Source organism: Eublepharis macularius, chromosome 1 (assembly GCF_028583425.1).
Source record: "Eublepharis macularius isolate TG4126 chromosome 1, MPM_Emac_v1.0, whole genome shotgun sequence".
NCBI classification, from domain to species: Eukaryota; Metazoa; Chordata; class Lepidosauria; order Squamata; family Eublepharidae; genus Eublepharis; species Eublepharis macularius.
The window spans coordinates 145,060,198-145,082,343 of NC_072790.1; the positions used below are offsets into that span (position 1 = coordinate 145,060,198).

The following is a 22,146-nucleotide window of genomic DNA, read 5'->3' on the forward strand; positions in this document are numbered from 1 at the left end:
CTTTTAAAATCATTTTTAGAGGAAAGAGGCAAGATCACTGGAATGAATTCAGTTCCAAGTATACATATAAACAAACAAGTTCTATACCTATTTACTTAAAAGCAAACTCCGCAGTTTTCAATGCCTTATGCTGCCATTTAGCATTTGGATAACTGAAATCCCATTGAATTGGATTTAGACTGCCTGTCTACATGAAAAAGAGAAACCTAGGTTCAAATCCCCAGCCAGAACATTCCCTGGGTGACCTTGCACAAGGTTCTCTTTACCTACCTCATAGGGCTGTTGAGAGGATGAAAGAACCTTGAACACCATTCTTAGTTCCTTGGAAGAAGTTCCTTGGAAGATAAAATGTGGTAAGACTGCAGTCTTTTAGTGCAATCTAGCATTTCATAAGCTCAGCTTTGAGATGCTAGATGCATCCAAGCATGTACAATGCTTACAAATAATCTAGATCACTCAATAGGGCTTTTGTAGTTGTACAGATACAGACCTCTTTGCTTACCCAACTGTAACATTTAGAAAGTTAACTTTATTGATTTCCCAGGTAGTATTCAGGTACACAACAGCAGACAAGCATTGCTTTCTGTACATTTTCTTGCAAACCACATATCTTTAGAAAGTTTTTCAAAGTGTGCTAAATGCAAGGAAGGCGGACTAGGGCTCAAGACCAGAACTTATTTGCAATAGTAGGACATATTACTGAAGCACAAGATAGTGTTGATTGCTTTACTCTGATTTGTATAATGTATTTGAAGAGTTATCAAAGTCACTTTGGGGTTTTCACAACCGAGAAGGTAACTATTTTAAATGCATTAAGAACATGTGCAGAGTGCATCCCTCCCATTCCAGAAAACCAGCATGCCATGTCAGATCCAGGAATAATCCCAGCTGCTAAGCAGATGAATAAACAGCAAAGGAAAGGCAGAACTTTCCTAGTAATGGATTCAGCCCATTGCTCCATGTAAATTGCCATGTTCCTAGAACGTGTCCAGGACTCAGATTCCATCATTTAATTCTGGGCCCAAGCCATGGGGCCATGAGAACACAAGATTTCTGTTACTAGCTACAGAAAAGTAAACCTCTATGGACAGACAAGGAACTTTTACTTTCTGCAAGCACAGTAAATAGCCCCATCTGAACATGCAGTTTGGCTCTATGAGATTTCTTGACCCACCATAGCATGAACACATGAAGCTGCTCTGAAGCCTACATTCAACGCCCTGTGTCCAAGCTGCACTCAAGGATCTTTCCCAATATTGTTGGCCAAGAGCTTTGCAGTTTAGGAGTCAGGGACTGGCTGCAAGGGACGCTTTCTTCCACTGAGCCATGCCACCCTCCCTCATGTTCCTGTCAGGAGCATCAGATAACCATAAACATCATTTGGTCAAACCATTTTGCAAATAAGATCTGCACTTTGGATATAATTAATATTTATTTTGGAAAAATAGTTTAAAAATGAATTTCATCATAAACAGTAAAAAAACCCTCAAATAACGTTTTTCACAATATTCCATAAATACATTATATACAAAAAATATAGTCACATAGATCCGAAGTGCCTTTGTACATATTTACCAAAAATTTAAATTATAAAAAAGAAACATCACAAAATACTCAAGCTTTACAAATATCCTGAAAATAATTTTTACAAATTAAAAAACAAAACCACACTTTCCCCACCTAGTAAAAACACATTTTAGTATAAAAAAGGACAAAAAGGCAGTGTGTGTATCTCTAATTCAAGACAACTGGCTCATAAGAATCCAAAATATACACTTCAGGCAGTGCATGCTTCTTATGCGATATTAAGTCCATTCATTAAATATATATATAGAAAAAAGCAACTGACCATAGTGCAATGATAAATATTCATAAAAGGCAGTGCAACAGGTATCCTTGAACACAGACCCTGGCCTAGTGTCCACCGTGTTTTCTTTGCAGTCACTTTTGCTAACTTCAGTAGAGAACCAGCTCAGCCTGAATTTAGTTTCTCAGCAGCAGTCAGTGAAGGAATCTTTCTCCCTTTCCTTGTTCAGCAGCATTCATTGGGGCATATCACCTTTGAAAATTGTTTCAAAAAAACGATTTTGCCATATTGCCTTTCCTTTACACCTGCAGAGAGTTGAAAAACATTGGGGGGGGGGTAGAGAACAGGAGTGAATTGATGCAAGGCATGAAGACCTACTACTATATGCTAGAATTATAATGCCTATTTACCTGCTCACCTGTAGTGAGCAACTATGTTCTCCATGTGACCAGTAGGAAGTTCTATCCAAGTTGGTTATTTTTTTTCCTTTAAGGCAACAAATGACTGATATTGTATGTATGGGACAGATGGGCTAATAATTTTTGTGAGCTAATAACTAATATAGATTTATTTTCAAGGTTGGGTTATATAGATACACAAGACAACAGAAGATATTCCTCCAGTGATAGATAAAAACAAATACAAGTATCTCTATAACCTTGTCCATTTTCAGAAGATACATTTCTACTACCCCTGGATTTAGTGTTTTATATTAGCTGTATTTCTTATATTTTAGCATATTCTTGAGTACATATTAATGGAAGCACTAAGATATCATCCAGATAGCCACTGAATTCAACAACAGGTTTTTTAAAAAAAACATAACAGCGAGGTAATAATAACAACCTTCGATTTATATACCGCCCTTCAGGATTACTTAACACCCACTCAGAGCGGTTTACAAAGTATGTCATTATTATCCTGACAACAAAACACCCTGTGAGATGGGTGGGGCTGAGAGAGCTCCTAGAAGCTGTGACTTACCCAAGGTCACCCAGCTGGCTTCAAGTGGAGGAGTGGGGAATCAAACTCGGTTCTCCAGATTAGAGCCCTGTGCTCTTAACCACTACACCAAGCTGGCTTGTCTACACCAAGCTGATATTATCTAAGTTATGGGGAAAGTTTCCTAAGCACAATTTTACAGGCATTGTACCCTGGAATTAACCTATTGGCTTTTCATTCCATTAGCTTCAATAGGACTAATCCATGGTACAAAGGCAAAGAATCATCTTCATGGTACATCCCACTGGACTTCAGAACTCCAACTGGAGAAAACAACTTGCAGAACTGGATTTCATGAGGGACAAATACAAAAGCTGTATTTTGTAACCTACTAAAATGGTACAGAAAGAATAAATGAATAGGATATGCCAGTAAGTTTAGCTAGCTGGGAATCTGTCTCAATATGTTTATCTTTTCAGTCTGCTTGGCAATACCAACCTCTGTTGCTATGATGCATTCATCTTTCTCTTCTGATATGACATACACCGACTGGTACTTTGTATCTTTTGAAGTGGAATATACAGATTCTGGTCGTTTCCTTTCAGAGGTTTCACTGTTAAAATAGGGGAGAAACGCATAACAGAATAAGAGAGATGCTTTTACAATCAATTCGAAAACCATTACCAGTACTTTTGCATCGAGAGTGTTCACCCATCTATCACCCAAAACACACTGCTGCGCCATACCTCTTTAGCTGTACTGTGCTTTTCTCCTCTGCCTCAGAATCATACGTTTCACACTTTGCTTCACATTTGCCATGATCTTCTTTCACAGAGTCCTCATTCTTGAGTTCATGCACTAAATTGTAATCCACTGATGGATATCTGGCTTTGTAGCCATTTTTGTCAGCATGATCACTATGGAAATCGACTTTCTTATTAGTGTTCTTGATCTGGGTAGCACCAATGACACTTATAGAAATGTCCTTCTCCCTCTGGCAATTGGCCAAATTGTTCATAGTCTCGCTTTCGCTTCTGCACGCATCAGGCTGATGTTGCCTTTTCTGTATTTTAAGTCGGAAGCAGACAACAATAGCTGCACAGCCCAGCAAGAGCATCAGGACCAGAATAATTCCAGCACACACTGCAATCCAAGGAAACTGAGAACTCTGACCTTCAGTATACTTCTCAGTGATGTCAACAATGACTGGCCCAGGAGGTGGTTCTGGGAGCAAAAACTGGCAGTTGTGACCACCATATCCTCGAGCACACTCACAAACATAGCGGTTGTTTCTCTCATGGCACGTGGCCCCATTATGACAAGGGCCATGTTCACATTTACTGACAGGCATACTGCAGTTCTTTCCACTGTATCCAGGGGGGCAGGTACAAGAGTAGTCATTGATCCCATCTTGGCAAGTCCCACCATTCAAGCAAGGAAAGGAAGCACAGTCGTCCACATTATCATCACAGTGTCTTCCAGTGAAGCCAGCCTGACATTGGCATATGTAGGAGTTCCCAAGATCAACACACTGGGCTCCTTCAAGACAATAAATATGGCAAATTATAAATATATGGGCCCAACACAACAAGCAAGATTCTTTTTACCCATTACACTGGCATCTTGACTTTTCGCCAATGAAGGGCTAGGATTTTCTTATTTCATTCTCAACACAGCCTTTTGCAATGAGTCAAGCTGAGAAATAGTGACTGTCAAAAGATCAACTATACTCCATCAATGAGGCTAAGTGGGAATTTCAACACAGTGACCAAACACTGTTGGCTAGCTACCTTGGATATACAGAATAAGCAAGACATAGATATGTAGAAAAGTCCCTCATTTGTACGTTTGGGTCAGGTATGCCATGGATTATTACACCACTTCGAAGACATGCCTTCCACCATGTCCTAACAAACACACAGAGCAAGCCATGTCTGAATCAGTTTAAGTCCTGAAAGGTGATCTTTAGAAGCACAGAGTACCCGGAGTATTAAACTAGCCCAGGCCACAGTTTAAAAAAATCACAGTAACAACTAAGATATATCATTTTGCTTCATGCTATTAAACGTGTGCTAAATCCACCTTCAAATTGTAGGTGTTATTTCCTTAAGTCACAGAACTGGAAACATCCGAACTTTATTGAAGTTTCTATCTATATTAGGTTGGAGCCAATAAATAAAACACATTCACGGGAGGGATCTTTCCTCCCTTTCCTCCTGCAGCCACATAGTCCCCCAAAAGATAGTTTCAGGTGGGTAGTCATGTTGGTCTGCAATAGAAGAGCAAGATTTGGGTCCAGCAGCATCTTAAGGAAGGTGATGAAGGGAGCTTGACTCTCAAAAGCTGAAACCCTGAAAATCTTGTCGGTCTTTAAGTTATCACTGGACTCAAATCCTCCTGGAAATCTAGTAGGTCTTTAAGGTGCTACTGGAACAGGATATTGATATCCCCCCAAAAAACTTATCCCAAAGAACAGGATGCTATACAAAGCGGGGATACTATATCTCAAGGACAAAATCCAAACAAAGATGACTAACAAATGTTATCTCCCCTCTCCTCTTGCACAAACTCTGAGAACGTGCATGTATGTGTCTGGTTATGTATGCACATGCATGTATGTCTGCAATATCTGCCAATTCCCCTGTGTCGCACCACGTCCCACTCTCCTGAGGGTTCCCCCAACCTCAGGAGCAGTTTTTTGGGATGCACAGGAGGTTGGAGGGAGAAAGGGAAGAGACCACTCCAGGAGCTCAATCTGTGCAGATCACTGGCTCTAAACCCTTCATATTTAGTCTGTCTTGTTTTGAGTTAACCTTGAAAATAATTTGGATAGGTAGGATATTAATTAAATAAGTATGAACAACTCAGGATAGTCATCACAACAACAGTACCAAAAATTTTCACACACTTTCAGTGCCAAGCCAAAGTTCCCCCACCAGGAACGTAAGGAGACACGGATCTCTCCTTACCGCTGCTCAATGATTACTTAGACTCTGCCAAATGCCTGAAATCTTGTACACTGCTTTGGGGATAAACCCCAGTACTCCGCATGCATTTATATTGAATGTATACAGAGGTTCAGGCTGTTCCAACAGAAATTACAAATACTTAAGAGTGTTTTTTATCCTATGCCTTCCCGTTGATTAAAACAAGGCCCCACACTGCAGGACATTCAAGAAGAACTTCACTTTCACACTTCCCACTGAAGCTCAGGAAAAACATTCATAAACTTAGAAGGGTTGGTAGAGCTTACCGTTAGCACAGGGACTAGAACTGCAGTAGTCAATTTTCTTTTCGCAGTTAAATCCAGAGTAACCCACTGGGCAACGGCAGCTGTAGCCACCTTCTGGGTTGTCTGTGCATCGACCTCCATTGAAACATGGACCATCTGCACAAGTCATAGCTCCCAGCTCACAATTCTTCCCATAGAACCCAGGTGGACAAGTGCAAGAATAGCTGTTTTCTAGATCCTGTTGAAAACAACAGCACCATATTTATATATTGTAGCATATGAAGAACATGTCTTCAGACTATTACATAATAATTAACTTCTTTCACTTACAGTACAGCTTCCCCCATTCTTGCAGGGATTGGCATCACATTCATTGATTTCAATCTCACAGTTGGAACCAGTGTAGCCCGGACGGCAAGAACAGGTATAGCTCCCTTGGCCAGTGTTGGTGCAAGTGGCACTGTTTTTACAAGGCTTGTGGTGAGTACAATAATTGAGATCTGCAAGATACAAATGAAAGGGACATATGAAAGAATGCATGTTGCTTTGCAAGCACCCTCCACGGACTAAGGAAGAAAGGCTGAGAAAGCCGTGATATTTTATTGATAACTAATGGTAAATAACTTACCCTGATTACAAAAAAGACCGCCCCAGCCTTCCTGACAATTGCATTGCCAAGGCTGTTGACAGGTACCATGAAGGCACCCTGGGTATCGGATGCATTCATCACAGTAGCGACCTTGCCAGCCAACTCTGCACCTAAGAAAATAGCAGCAGCAAAAATTAGCATAAGCATGTATTTGTAATAAGTTTATGGAACATTCTTGAAAACTGAAACATTGAACAAAAATAAAGCCCTAATAAGAAAAGAACACACAGGAATCAAACTTCTTAATTCAAGAACGACAAGTCCTTTCATTGCCCATATCTTCTCACTGTTTAAAGTTACTTTATTCTCTACCTCAATATATAGCTTGACATCCTAATCCTAAGCATGTTGCCAGTTCAGTGGAATGTGCTTCTGATGGCTGTAAGCTTCAACCTACTTATTTACTTATCTCAGTTCTATCCTGCTCTTGTTCCAAGAACTGCAAGATAGGATGCATGGAAGTATCCCACTGGATCTTCACAACATCCCTGTAAAGTGGAAACTGGCTGTCCCAAGGGCGACACATTTCTACAACACAACAACAATCTAGATCTTCCTTATAACAAGCCAATACTCCACAGCCACACCTCTTTATTATCAAAATCACTTCACTATTACACATACTACTTGAGAAATAATAGCATCAATGCTCATTTTGCCACAACTCCAATATTTATTTATTTATTTCCCAATGCTCTTGATCAATTGGTCAGCTGGACACAGAGCACATGACCCATTCTGACAAGAAATGGATCACTTGAAGTCATCTATCTGGGATCTTCATATCAAGTTTACAGGCAAAAGTAAAAGATTCTGAAAACTTACTTGCATTCCCCAGGCTTGTCACAGTATCCATGCTGTTCATCACATCCAGGCAAGCAAATTGCTGCAAAACAAAGGGGGGGAGTTATAAAATTATTGAAAGAATCTGAATTCAGGGTTGACGTGTTAACAGCAGCTGAATTAATCTATGGAGCTTGGTAGAAGTATTGATCTTGCTTGGTAACTGGGTGCTACACTCATCACCAAAGATGACCATCCCTATGCAACCATACAAACGGGAGTAAGAGAGAACTCCCAATTTCTCCCTTCCTCACAGCTCCCATCCACCTTTTCTTCCCAGTAAGGGTCAGAAGTCCCCCCCCCCCAATTCTAGGCACACAGTTCCATCTCTTGCTGTCCTCAGAAAGTGTGTGAGCCTATGTGTGTGTGTGTGTGTGTGTGTGCAGATAAGGGTGGACAGCTGGTATGCAGGGTGCCAGCCAGGACAGCTGCTCTATTGTCTATTCTCTCCCAGCAGCTGCCCCATTGCAACAATACCCCCAACCTCTTGCAGCCAATCAAGGCCAAGATGTGCTTCCTCAGCAGCCTATCCCTGCCCAGATCTAATCTATGGCACGCGCGTGATTTCTCTGGCAAAGAGGGGGAAAAAAACTTTTTTCTTATTCAAATAAATAAGTCTAAAGTTCTTTCACACACACCCTGAAAGGGAGGGGGGAGGCCTGGGAGCACAGGCATAGTAAAGAGGTAAGCAGGCCAGCAACAGGAGGGAGGGAAGACTTCTGCTCATTATTTTGCCTGGTTATGGAACTCATTAAGCAGGCACTGCAAGTTATAATTCAACAAAGCAAGCTGGAGACAATGACGGGCCCAGAAGGAGGAGAAACAGAAGACAAGGAGAAAAGGCTGGGCTGATAATCAAGGTGGCCTCAAAGAGTGAACTGAATGAGGCAAGCCTACAAAATCTGCTTCGTTTTCAGGAGGAAATCATCTCCTCCCCCCCATCAAAAATGTGTCATGTAGTCTAACTATTTCCTCATAAAACTGAGGAAAATGGTATGAATACCAGGAGCCACAGGCCAGGGTGCTTCCAAAGGCAATTTAGACTCAAGTACTGAAAGCACCTGCTTTCCTTGAACAGTTTCCTTCTCCTCCCCCTGTCTGATGAGATAGAGAGTCACAGTACTCAATGATGAGCATGAAAGCTCAAGCGCTACATTTCCCACGTTGGCAGTGCCATCCTGAGCAATTACACCTTTGTAAACCCACTGACTTCAATGCATTTCAGAGGGTTTCACTCTATTCAAGACTGCACTGTTAGTTGTGCCATGAACAGTTTGTCCAGCCAGCACGCCAGGCCACTATAGACCCTGGACCAGTGTGATTACAATGCATAGGCAGACAGACATGTGTGCACACCACCACCAATCATATGCAACATATCTAAACACAATGACTGGGATCCAAATAGTCAATTTATGCACTCCCAAGGGCTTTAGGATGCCCAGTGGAATTTTTGAGTTTCTCTTTGAAAAGCAGACTCTCATACTATATTGTACTCTGCTTTCAGAAGGCCTCTCAGTGCCCAAAAGGAGTATGTCATGCAGCATGGGACAGTACTTAAATATAAAACCCCTTTGAGTATGCGGAGCCAGTTGTGCAATCCTTTGGATCCTAGCTAAATGTTTGGTCCATTAGGTTCAGTGTTATTGCCTACCCTGCCTTTCAGAGCTTGGACAGCTATATGCAAAGTTCTCTTGACAAGCTCTAAATACATATGAATGAGCAGTAAGATTTCGCCCTTTTGCTAGATATCACAATCCTACCTATTGCTATCAGTAATATCAGAATTTCTACTGGCTACCCAGTCAAAACACCAGATGGACTCTTTCCCAGGGAAATCAAAGGAAAAGCTTCCATTGACTTTTCCCTCCAATAGTTGCCTTGGATGGATGTACTTTTTCCTTACCCCAATCCTAATTATTCTGGCCTGATGTTTGGGGAAAGTGGACACGCAGTAACAAATATAAAAAGCAAACGTTTATTCAGCACTGAAAAGAATTCCATCATTAGCATAGATTCTGGAAATGTTTTGATTTGAGCCTTTAGCTTTTAGTACTGAACTGCAAGTTTAACAGGCATCATTAAGAGTTGAAAGAAAATACTCACTAACAGAGTTGGAAACGTCTACGAAAATATACTGTGCAAGATCTAGAACATTCTATTGATATGCCTCTAATAAGAGGTATTAGAAAATTAAAAACTCTCTCTCTCAAACACTAAAAGGAATAACTGTGTGGTTAGAAGATGAAAACCTTAAGGTGAGAGAATGATGCCTTTGTATTTATACTGAGTTGGTATGTTTGCTTTACACGATGTGTAGATAAAATAGTGCAATCCTATACAGAGTTATAACTCACTGCCTGTTGAACTTAATGAGCTTAGACTAAGAAACTATGCATAGGATTGCACAAATATGTTTGACTTTTATTATTTATCATGTATGTCAAACTGTACAGGAATTTTGTAAGGTTTTATTCATTTTAATGTGTGTATAGTCCAGGAATATATACATATAAACTCTGTTTTAAATTTGGCAAATGTTAAAGAACAAATCCAAATAATGAAAATGTTCTTATAACTTACTGGCCATTGTTTTTCTACCAACTCAGGACAAAATTTTTTCATTTATTGAGGAGGAAATGAGAAAGAGAATACATGGTTTGCTCTCTCCCACTAAAAATCAAAGGAATTTAAATTACTTAATACAGGCTGGATCATTCCCATGAATTTGTGAAGAAGAAATCTTTCAGGGCCATGCATCTTCTTCACCCAAGGAAAAATCATAAATCTACTGATACCGAAGGGAATTGTGTTGTTAGGACAACTGTAACTATTTTGCAATTCCAATGATATTTTCTGATCCTTATCTTGCTTATTAATGATTAGATCCAGGATTTCATTATATTACTGCCGGAATGTTGCTTTAATTTTTCATTATCAAGTCAATCTTTCACATGCTGCATTAATCACCGAGTGTGATAATAAACAGAAGTACTCCTATCAATTGCACGAGACACTGAATGCACACATGAAAGTGAGAAAGCAATACAGAGAAAACAGACAGGGCTCTTCACAGTGGACACTCACGGTCAGTGCAGTACTGCCCCTTCCAGCCTGGATTGCAGACTTTCTCCCCACGTTCTCCACAAGTGAAGTGGCCAAAGGCATCATCCCTGGGACGACAAAAGACAGAGCAGCCTTCCCCATAGTAGTGCTCATCACACACAAAACGGTATGAATACTTGAGGTCAGTGCGGCCACTGCTGTGCAGGTCCTGGGACCATTCTTCCCCAACAGTCAAGTGTCTCTGGGTGGCCAGGCGGCTAATGAGGCGCTCTGGGTTCTCTGCAATGGGAGAAGGGGAGAAGAATATCAGTACAGTAAATTAAATAGAAAGGGTAAGTTTAGATTTGAAACCTAGAAGGACTTGGGTTGACATGGGGCGGCGGGGGTGGGGTGCTGTTTTTCCAGGCATCTCATTCTTCAACACGGGTGGAAATGAGACCCACTGAGAACAACTGGAAGTGCTGCTGTTAAGGGTTGCGAGGACTGTTGTGCTGAGGTATTTACCTGTGTTGAGGTCATCAGGGGAGTCTGTGTGTAGCGCTTCTATGATGAGGGAGAAAGTACCCTGGAAAATAAGATTTCAAAAGGACACAGATGGACAATGAGAACAATTGTCTTCAGTCAGCAGAATAATGTGATCGCACGCTACAGCCGCAACAGGAATATATGTGCCTGGCCAGCATGACTCTCTGATCCCTGACTCTGTCCAGCCTGTTTTCACTTTTCTCAAGGAAATGGCAGATCTTTTTGAAAAGTTGTTTCCTGGCCTGTTTTTTCAGCCTGCCCCTACAGGATATGGTGTTAAAAAGAGCAGAGAAGGGAAAGGGGAGGAGGTAATGGGAGGGATAGGAAAGTCCATCTTCACACTTTGCTCTCATCCCAGCTTTGCACACAGAGCAGTAATGGTTGGGGGAGGGAAGCTGGATAGAAGATCAAACCTTTGGGAATTTCAGGCAGGATTGACAATGACATAGCCATTTCCATAATAGGAAGACAAGGGAAGTGAAATCACAATAAAGTATGCTCGGCCACCCCTATTATTATCCTTTCAGCTGACTGGCTGAGGCTGCTAATGAGACACAAGCTCCCAGCAAGCTTGCCTCATCAAAATTTCAAAACATGATGAACTCTCTGTAAAGCACTAGTTATCTCTCCTGTGGATTTCTGTGAAAGCAGAGAGATTCAAAGAAGAGATGCACATTATGGAATATTGAACTGTAATGTTCTGGAATAAAAGATGCTATGTTAATATGAGGAACACCATTCACATTAAAAGACATCTGGCAGCCACAATTCTCTGCTGCACTGATCTCTCAGACAATTGGTCAGGCAGTGGCATAACTAAGGTCTTGGACCGGTCTTGGGTTCAGAAAGGATAAGAAAAACCTAGAAGGAACACTGGCCTGGATTTGGGAAGCAGATATCCTCCTTTCAACTAAACTACATTTAAGGTTGCAAATAAATATGATTTTTAAAAGCCGTTCACATAGATTACTTGACCTGAAATAAATACTACCTCCTCCTTTTATACTTATGAGCATCCCATCCATATATGAATGCATTCTTTAAAAGTATTATACAGACAACATCTGAACCACTCTGGGATGATTTTAAAGGCCAGGAAATGTCTGCCATCTTCTGAAGCTTACATGTGTGCAGAACAGTCGATTCTGGCCCATGTTAGTGACAACAAACATGTATAAACTAATCTGGAATCTTAACTATGTGATCTTCCGCAGGGAGGAGCAATTCTAACCTGAAATTGTGCAAACATAAGTAGCTATAGTACTCCAAAGTAACTAATCTCAGAGAGCAAGATTACACCTCCCAAAGGGGGTTGATGTTCCAGAATACGAGTTAATTATTCAATCCACATCCTACTGAAATTAACGGGAAAAACCTCATTGATTGCACCCCCCCCCCCCCCCAGAATCTTGAACTACTGTAGCCTTCCTCCACGTTAGGTCACCGCTGACTTACCGGCCAGGTGAAACCGAAGGGGAAGCGGATGGGGTTGCTGAAGGAGGGGTCGCCGCCGGCAGCGCTGTCGGGTACGCTAAAGGAATTGGCTCCCAGAACCGGGGTGATGGCGCTGCCGTAGGTGCAGGGCGGTTCCGGAGAGACGCTGGCTTGATAGTGCTTGAGGCACACGCGGAAGAAGGTCTTGCAGTCGCACTGCTGCAGCCCGGACGGCGAGCCGCCGCTGCTGGGCAGGGCCGCGCCGAGGCCTCCCCGGCAGCAGTTGCGGTTGCCCAGAAGCCCTTTCTTGTTGACGAACTCCTGCAGCTTCAGCTCGAACACGCCGGAGCTCCAGACCTGCGGAGGGAGGGAGGCAGGGAAGGAGGAGAGAGGGCGACGTTAGCAGGGCACTTCTGCCCCGGCTGCTAGGCGCGCAGGCCAGGCCAGGCCGGCCGCATTGTCAACGGCGACGCGCCCATTCAGCGGGGCTGGCGCTCCGACAGGGGGCAGCTCCGGGGAGCACTTCGCGTGCCCCGGCTCCAGCAGCGCCGCTAATCCCGAGGCACTGCGAGCACCACCGTCCCCACGCGCGTTCCTCTGTGCCAGCCCGGTCGTGGGCATGCAGCGCCAGCTCGCGCGCCGCTTCTAGCGGGAGGCACGTCGGAGGGATCAAGCCTTCGTCGCTTCAGGCTCCCTCCCACACCCCCAACCGGGGGCTTTCTGAAAGGGGAGCTCCAAACTTCCAGTCAGCGCCCTCGAATGCCCTCCTGGCACATCCTCCCCCCCCCCCCGCAAGCGACCTGAACGCTTACCTGGCTGGGCAAGAGAAGCACGCAAGAGATGAGAGCCAACAGGGACCGGCCTCCCATCTTGAGGGAGAGAGCGGCTCGCTTTTCTTCTCGCCCCTTCTCTTCCTCCCGGCAAAGAAAACAGAAGAAAACAAGACGAGGGTCTGTCAAGGAGCGCCGGCAGGAGAAGCCTCGTCTCCCAGCTTGGCCAGCGGGGACTTCGAAAGACGGGCTGGCTCGTTTCGAGTCTCTCACACGCGCTCTTGCCTCTGCCGCTGCCTCTGCGGCCGTAGAGACGCCCTTTGGATAACTGACAGCTCTCGGGGAGGCAATTTTTGGGGAAAGAGGAAGAGTCTCGAGGGGCAACTTTCGCCCTCCGCTTTGCCTCTCTCGCCGCAGTTCTCGCGCCTTCCTTAAGCTTCGCTCTTCTCCAGCCGGGAGAGGAAAAGGAGAGAAAAGCCAGTTAATTCCCAGAGGCGGAGAAAAAGCTTCCCAAAGCAGCTTAAAATAATCAACGATCTGGAAATCCCTCAGGGGACGAGAAGATAATTCCTGATGGCTTCGGGCGAAGGGATGGCGGCGAGGGTGCGCGTATTTCGCTCGGTAGCACGGGGCTGGGGGTCGTCAGGCAGCCGTCTTCAAAGCCCCCTCCCCCCGATGCCGGTCGCCACTTTCCTTCCAGCGAACCCCCGCTGCGGATTTTGTTTCCCTCGAAGGGTTCCAAGGCTCCAAAGGAAGGCAAGAGGGTGTTTTCCCAGGAGTAAAGGACTGGCGAGGCCCGCGCGTGAATGTGCTCCCCAGATCCCCCTTTTTCTTTCTTTCTAGGCAGGGGCGTTTTTGCTCTCGCCTTGGCTCTGGCCGGTTGTCAGGTCTGCTTGCTCTGTAACGCTCTACGGATCTGCCTGCGGTCGGGCGCCTGCCTGCCTTATATCTCGCCGGCCGCATGGCTAATGAGATGCAAATGAGCATCCCCCCAATCTGGCTAGAGCGGCCACAAAGGAACCACTTTTTCCAAGCCCTCCTCTCAATGGATCGCCAAATGGTCAGTGAGCTGTAAAATGGGCAACCCTCCTCCTCTTCCCCTCCCCTGTGGCTTCCACAAAAGGGAGGGGGGGCTCATTTACATTCCTGCAAGTTCAGTAACCTCAAGAATCACCCCCCCCCCAACGTGCGCACACACTTTCCCCTTCTGCTCTTGGGAGTTGGCAACACACAACACGAACAGATCTTCCGCTGTCGTCTGAACAGAAAAAAATCTCCTCTTGGTCTAGTCTTGAAATGAATAATAATAAAAACGTTTGTAAAAAGCATTTTTTTTGGCAAACGGGTATATCCATCGCCAAAGATAGCCCCTAGCACTGAAATCGAATGGCTTAACCCTGACACGTGAACCCAAATTATATTTTTCAGGTGTTCCGTGTTCCCAACCTGGAAAAGGAGGAGGAGACCAGGCGGGGCAAAACGAGGTGGCGGAGCACAGGCTTCTATCAAAAGAATACTGTCCTGGGAGTAAGCGCCATTAAATAGAATTGGGCTTACTTCTGAGTAGACCTGCTTGGGCTCGTAGGCACTAAACGCAGGGTCGGTGTGTGTTTTCTAAGGTCCAGTTAAACGAGGGTGCCTTTGTGAGAGGTATCCAATGATCTTGGGGACAAGGATGAAAGAGATGCGGTGCTCCTTGAGGGCGGAGCGCATTCGGTAAGTTTCCCAAAGTTTCGAGAACTCTTCGGAATCTCTGCGCTCCTTTTCCTGATCATTATGCGAAACACACCCCCAAGACCTTCATGCTCAAACAATCCGGGAAAGACCCATGTGTTAAGTTCCAGGCGGGGGAGATGTGGGAGGACCGAGGGAGACTCGCCTGGGTAAACAATCTTGTTTTTTAAAGGCCAAAAAAAACCGCCCGCCCCCCAATTCTTGGTTAAACTGGCAAACCTCAGAACACCTCATCTCATTTTTTCCTTTCCTGTATGATGATGATCATCATTCTCTCTGCCTTTTTCCTCCTTCGAGCTTAGTAAAAAAAGTGAGTTTGGTGTGTGTCGTTCGCGTGGCTGTCATTAAGGCAGTTTGTTATTATGTGAAGCCTGAATCAGTTGGCCCTTTGTGCTCTCAGCTGTATGGTAATGTAGACAGCACCTGCTCCCTGCACAATACAAAGGAGAGAAAGAGCTCCCCTCGGCGCACGCTACTGCCTCTACAACAATGTGCACACATTTTTAAAGAAATCCCTTCCAGCCTTCCTTCCCGTCCCTACCTCCTGCCCACCCCCCTCCAAAAAAAACTTTATGCCAACCGTCACCTTATTAGTTTTTACACATCCATAAGACACTGGAGCTTTTGTGCTGGTTAAAAAAAAATAGGAAAAGAGTTTACTACTGATAGACCAAGTCCCCTTAGCCTTCCTGTCAGTAGAAAAGTAGGAGGATTTTTTTTAAAGTTTGATGGTAACTAATTTGGAGTTGATGCAGAAGGGGAGAGAGATTGATGAGAAGGGGAGGGGATTTTTGTGTTGGGACCTTGTGGCAAAACACCTCTGTAAACAGAGTCCAGTCAGCCAGGCTGGGGCTTCATTAGGATGCAAGGTGTAACTGCCTGTGTAAATGTCATTTGAATTGCCACATAACCTTTTAGAGGACAGCTTAAGCTGATGGGCAAGATAGAGGATCTGGTTACAATGAACGGCCTGTAGATATGGCCATCTAAAAATCTTCTTTATGGCCACTTTATTGGGTGGGAACATGCTTTTGCATGACCAAATGTGACTTTCGTTGAAGCAGATGTCTTGATCACAAGCGGAGGAGAGAGAGAGAGAGAGAGAGAAGGAGTGGGGGGGGGGAGATCTAAAACACTTCTTCAAGCCCAATCCTTGGTAAAGGCCTATTAAAAGAAAATCACTAATTGAATGTGCATTAAAAAGAACTAGCCTAACTTTCATGGTGGTTTGTGGCATTATCAGAGCTGGAGGCTTCCCAGTCTAATGTAGTGTGCAACAGACACTGTCTAGGATTCCTAAACTATCCTCCTGAAATTACGGACTGTGAGAACTGAATGACCACAGCTTAACCAAAAATTTGGAGAAAAAATGTCCTGTCCTGTTTAATAGAGGCTTAACATGTGTAAATGAGTAGCTGATGCTTTTCACCATATGGAGGTAAGTAACCTCACTGGTAAATAAAATTCCCATTACATCTCTATTAAAGGGTCAGGACACCTGTTCCCCAGGCAAACTCCTAGGACACAGCAAATTCTTCACCTGCACAAGGACATGGGTTTGATGCTTTAGGCTGCAGGGCCTGTGAGATTTTGTCTTTCATAGAAAGGTGGGCTAGATAGGCTGATGAGCTGACAGAATAAGGTTATTGAGTTATCATGTTCTAATGGGACTTTGTTCTTATCTATAGGTAACCCCAAGAAATCTATTGCACTGCCTTGATAGATCAAATGAAGTCTTATTATGCCAACAGCCATCACCATGACATCTGGAAACTCTCAAACAGGGGATAGTGGAATGTCCCAAATCTCCTGTATCCTGCTTTTCCTACAAGGAGTTTAAGCATAGGTAGAGTTAATGATAGCTGCTCAACAGCCATAGGAAGTAGTTTAAGCTAAGAGATGGTGGCTGATTCAAAACCATTTAGTGAACATCATAGCTCAGCAGGCTGCGTGTTCTTCAAGCACCATCTAGCCATTATGCTGCACTAGATCTCACATGGATCTTGTAGGCTAAACCAAGTTAACAAAGTCAGAACTAAACTGAAACAGAATACCAGTGCTAAACACGAGCACCGTTGCTGGAGCATGGAAGCTGAATACAATAAATAATTAAGTGGAACACACAGGGGTGTGAGAGAGTTTTCACAAGAAGCACAGAATTCTAGACAGAACAAAGCAGCTAATTCTTGGCAATAAACAAGGCAAAGATTGTACATTTTTACAAGCAACTATTAAGTACATAGGTGGGGCAAGTCCTATTGATGGCAATCTTGATTTCATGTAATCTGTTTACAACCAGGATGCCTGGAGAGTAAAGGCCTTCAATGCAGAAAACAGGCCACTCCCTTAGTCACCTAAGCCAGAGTCCCCTCCATGGTGCCCCCCACACACCTTTCCTGGTTCCCACCAAGTGTTTTTAGGGACTGGGTGGAGCCAAGTGGGGCTTTTGGCCAGCAGGGCATCTGGGTGGCCAGTGGAAATTTGCTTGGCTGTACAGAATCAAGTAACACTGCCACCACAATGTTGGCTTTATTTTCTTTCACTCCTCTTTCTCGTGTATTTTAAAAGTTACACCTCTTCTCCCCTGTACTTGGGCTTCTTCTGCGTGAGGGGTTACTGCCTCCTGCAGCAGCCTTTTTGTAGTTTTATCCACCACGCTTTCTCAGAATTGCAACGGTGCCCACAGGCTCAAAAAGTTTGCAGACCCCTGTCCTAAGCCAAACAAGGGAAAATCCTGCACCCTCTCAATTACACTCGGATGCATGTAGGGTGGTACAAAGAGGCTTGTGGGGATCAGCCTTGGATGCTTGTATGGATTTGTACAGTTTATTCTGGATTAGGCCACTTGTACGTGAAGTGGCTGATCCACTCATCCTTGCTGCCTGATACTACAGGAAAGCTATGCACACAGTATCCCTCCTCCCTTCTTAGACACTATAGCTTCCCAGAAGTCACTGCAGCAGCAGCAACCAAGGTGGCCAGGTGTGAAGAGCTCACAGTAAAGTGATTGTGTTCGATGCCACGATTCCATTCCCATCCTCCTCTTCTGCACTTTCTTTGGGAAAGGCAGAGGCACAAAGGCCAGAAATATATTCCAAATGCCACCCGGGACGTTCTCATGCCGCTTCTCGTTTGTGGAGCTAGGGAGCCATCCGTCAAGAGCCGTGCCTTCGCGAGTCTCGCTGTCCAAATCGCGGCTCCAGGCCCCACCTTAGAGAAGCCCTTCTTCACTGCAATTGGTCTTGCGCAAGAGAAGTTCTCGGTAAAGTTTCCGAAGGCGTTTGCTTGAGCGAAGAGCTGGAAAGAGAGGGGAATCCGATCGGCGTCGTGGGAGGGGATGTGCGTCTAAGTTTAGGATGCGCTGTAAACAGAGTATGGAAGCCAGATTTGGGGGGGAGGGTCGGGGAGAGTTTCCTCCTCTGGCATTCCTGTTTTGGAAATAGTGGAATCAAAAGTTAACACGCGTAGGGGCTTAAACCCGGTAGTCATCGTCGCCCCCCCCCTTCCAGAGCTTTTAACAACCCTCCCTTCGCTCTCAAGGATTTGTTAAATTGACGCGGCACAGATTTCTCGATTAGGCCTGCAAAGCGGAACTGAAAGGCGTCGTAAAATCCATCAGAATCCTGCCCAAAGCACTTATTCTCTCCCAACTTAATTTATGCCACGCGATTCTGTACTGGGGAAATCAAGCAGAAACCTCCTTTTCTTGACTTTCCCCTCCCTCTTTTCTTCACCCCCCCAATCCCTTCCTTGTCCCCACCCCCACTCCCTTCAGATGCTGCTTGGCTAACGGGGAGACTGTTTAACTTAAGTGTTTCTATAGGAGGCTGTTGTAGTTTAACTCCTGCCCACCAGTAGCTGGGCCGAACAAAGAAGGGACTCGAGGTCTCCCCATTCATCCTTTCTCTGCGCTTTAATTTTCATTGATTTTGAAGACAAGGGGAGCCCTCAGGGATTCCAGCTGAAGGGGGATGACACGCCTTTAGACGCGATCAACCCCCTAGCCAGCCATCTGCTCCGAACCAAATGGCGTTTTTTCACTCCCAGCTCCTGCGTGTCTCTATACTCTTCTCTCACACTTCCAGCTCCAGTCCCGAAGGAGTATCGCACGCCCCCCCCCCCCCGCCGCCCTGCTTCATGCACAGGCAGCTTAAGTTAAAGTATGCTAAATAGATTCCCTGCCCCCCTCCCTTGCGGTGGTTGCGAAGACCTCAGCCGAAGAGGCAATAAATCCTTACCTTCCTCATTAAGGGCAATGGCGCAACCCCTTTTTAAATACTTTTTGATTCCTCAGCAAATTTACTGTACAACGTCGGCCTCATTAGCCAGCAGAGAAGACATTAACAGAAGACAAGGAGGATTTGTCTCTGCGGAACGGGCCGCCCGCTTTCCCTGAAGGAATCCCACCACCAGAGCCTGGTTGGGTATTTGCTTTGCCTCCCGAGGAGCCTCAAAGACCATCGTTTTAATTTAGAGTGCCTTGGCTGGGGAAAGCGACTCAGATTTGGAAGTATGCCACTTCTTTTCTGAGGACTCCCAAACGCGTGAAGGATCCCTGTTTGAAGAGGGAAGCTCTGAAATGTTTTGGCTCAGTAAGGCTTGGGCAGCCAGAACATGAGAGGTTACCTGGCTGGTCCACCTAGGCCAGCACCCTGTTTCCAACAGTGGCCAGGTGCAGGTGGGAAGCCCACAAGGCATGAAAGCAAAAGCTCTCCTCTGGTGTGCCTCCCACACTGTACAGTTGCCCCAAGCACAAAGATTACCTTTGCCCAGCATGGCTAATAAACCCTTGATAAACCATTTCCCATGAGTTTGGCCAATTTCTTACAGGCATCACCACATCCTGTGGCAAAGAATTCTCTACCATCAATGAATACAATGTCACTCAATAATGCATCAGCAGTCCAGAGTTTCCCACACTGGTTCAACCCAAATTACATGATGTTTCTGCACTGGATACCTGGATGTGTGGCCTTAACTCCTGTGGAAAACACTGGATTTGAAGTATATATTTTTTAAAAGCTTCTCTGTGATATTGTCTAGGTCATTCACACATGTAGTTGATCACTTGGTGTCACTACAGTTCTCAAACCATTCAGGATCCCTGCAGAATGCAGATTAGCATTGGCTCTGGGATTTCACTGATCTCTGGTGAAGTTCTATGGAAAGGGCTGATGTTGCTTTAAATCCGGCCTGTTCCTTATCCAAAAAAAAAAGAGTTCAAGAGAACATTTCTGCTCCTTTGTCTCAACCCCTGGCCATTGTGGTTCTCTGTAATAAATCCTTCTCTTCAAGAGAGCTCCTCACTTATTCTTATTTCTTCCATTTGTAGGAGGAAGTCCCAGGTGCTCTAAAATCAAAGGTGGTTACTCTCCTCCTATGTGTTTAAGACACAGGGACCCTCATTTGGCACCAATGACCAAAGTGAATGAAAGGATCACCTTCAGAAAGCTGGATCAAGGACGGCTAGCCCAGATTTACAGTTCTACAAACACTTCCTTAGCAATTCTCCTGTGGATTTTGGAAGTGTGGGGTAGTGCATTTGTTTGTTTGTTTGTTTGTTTGTTTGTTTGTTTGTTTGTTTGTTTGTTTGTTTGTTTGTTTGTTTGTTTGTTTGTTTGTTTATGGTCCGCCTTTCTCACTGAGACTCAAGGTGGATTACAAAGTGTGAGATTAGTACAATCAGTATCAAGTACATTTCCATACAGTATCAAGGACATTTCCATAAACAATGTCATAGTATTTTATAAAGACATTGTATTAGCAAGGATCCAACACAGAGTTGAAAATTGCTGAAACAAAACATAATCAGTTATAGGACTGACATTAGATAACATGAAGCACTAGTAGTATATACAGTAGGAATACATATTCAAAGCAACAGATAATATGCAAGGCAACATAGTGGTGAAGTCCATGGTCCCTAACTCATTAGTGAAGCATTTGAGATCCCCTCCCTACAATGCTTCCTGTCTGAGTAAAAAGCCTTTTTGAATAATTTGGTTTTGCCAAATTGTTTTTTATTGTTTACTAAGGTTGGTTGTAATAGTATACAGTATGCCACAAGTTTAAAGAGTAACATGTCCCAGCCCTCCCAATGGCTGACAATTTTGCCATATTCCTATTACAAGCTGCTTTCATTCAGGGAAGATTCAGCTTTATTCACAGATACAGCCCAAATGCCATTCTTAGTCTTAAATAAATCCAGTTGCTTCCACTGTCTCTCAAGGAAACATGTTTGGAACTCCAGTGGGGCTTCTTGGAAATGAGCTGCACCACCTGGACTGATTTAAACAACACTCGCTGTAAGTCAAGGTAAATAGATGTCCTAAACAGGGTTACAAGTCACCCTTCTACACCTTTTGAAGTCAAAGGGCTTAGAAGGGTGTAACTCTAGGTACGATGGCACTGTGAGGATCAAAGGCTATGACCATCTTACAGAAATCACCAGCTTGGAGGGGCCCTGGGGGAAGTTCCATCCAGCAGATCTTTGGGGTTGGTGATGGGGAAATCCACTCCAACTGTGTGTTTGAATTAGCCATTGCAATATGTTTCCATCCATTTAACCAGGGGTTCTGCTTATTTATCAGCTCCATAGTTTGTTATTGTCCAAGTGAAAATAACAAAGCAAGATGCTGTAGGACACAGGCCCTGAAGTGCAATTGCCTATACCTTTATCAGCTTTAAAGCCCACCTTTCTCACTTAGATTCAAGGCGGATTACAAAATACAAAAAACAATTCAAACAGCAAAGAGGTCAAATAAAGCAACACTAGGATTACAGAACTGAAAATAAAGCAAGTAAAAATGTTCAAAGTTATACTCATCCAGCTATCTTGTGAAGTTCATGCCAGGAATCAGTTTAATGGATCAGAATGGAGGCTGCTTCTTGACAGCCTGAATCGACATTATGGTTTGAACTGATTCAGGGCAGGAGCCACAACCACTTGAAGCCAATGGGCCGAGCTCTAGTTCAGCAGGATAACTGTGGACTGAACAAGTCGACCAGGATACTGAATACCCTTACTTCCGAGTAACCAGAGGATATGCATATAGCCATCGGACTTCAATGGACTAAAGAGCCCTTGGAAGTAAATGGTACTGAAATTAGCAAGACTGTCAAGTAAACGTGTTAGGAGGGTCGA

General features: G+C 44.3%; 1 protein-coding gene across 1 annotated transcript; it reads right to left on the reverse strand.

Moving 5' to 3' along the window:
* Positions 1-1,419: 1,419 nt before the first annotated feature.
* On the reverse strand, positions 1,420-14,163 carry DLL1 (delta like canonical Notch ligand 1). The gene is made up of 11 exons (XM_055001768.1): positions 13,311-14,163; positions 12,520-12,855; positions 11,044-11,104; positions 10,561-10,818; positions 7,456-7,516; positions 6,610-6,740; positions 6,312-6,481; positions 6,003-6,219; positions 3,496-4,288; positions 3,248-3,362; positions 1,420-2,112 (listed from the first exon to the last, which is right to left on the reverse strand). Exons 1-11 carry the CDS (start codon positions 13,365-13,367, stop codon positions 2,107-2,109), a joined length of 2,205 nt encoding a protein of 734 aa, XP_054857743.1. The 5' UTR covers positions 13,368-14,163; the 3' UTR covers positions 1,420-2,106.
* Between the last annotated feature and the right edge of the window lie 7,983 nt (positions 14,164-22,146).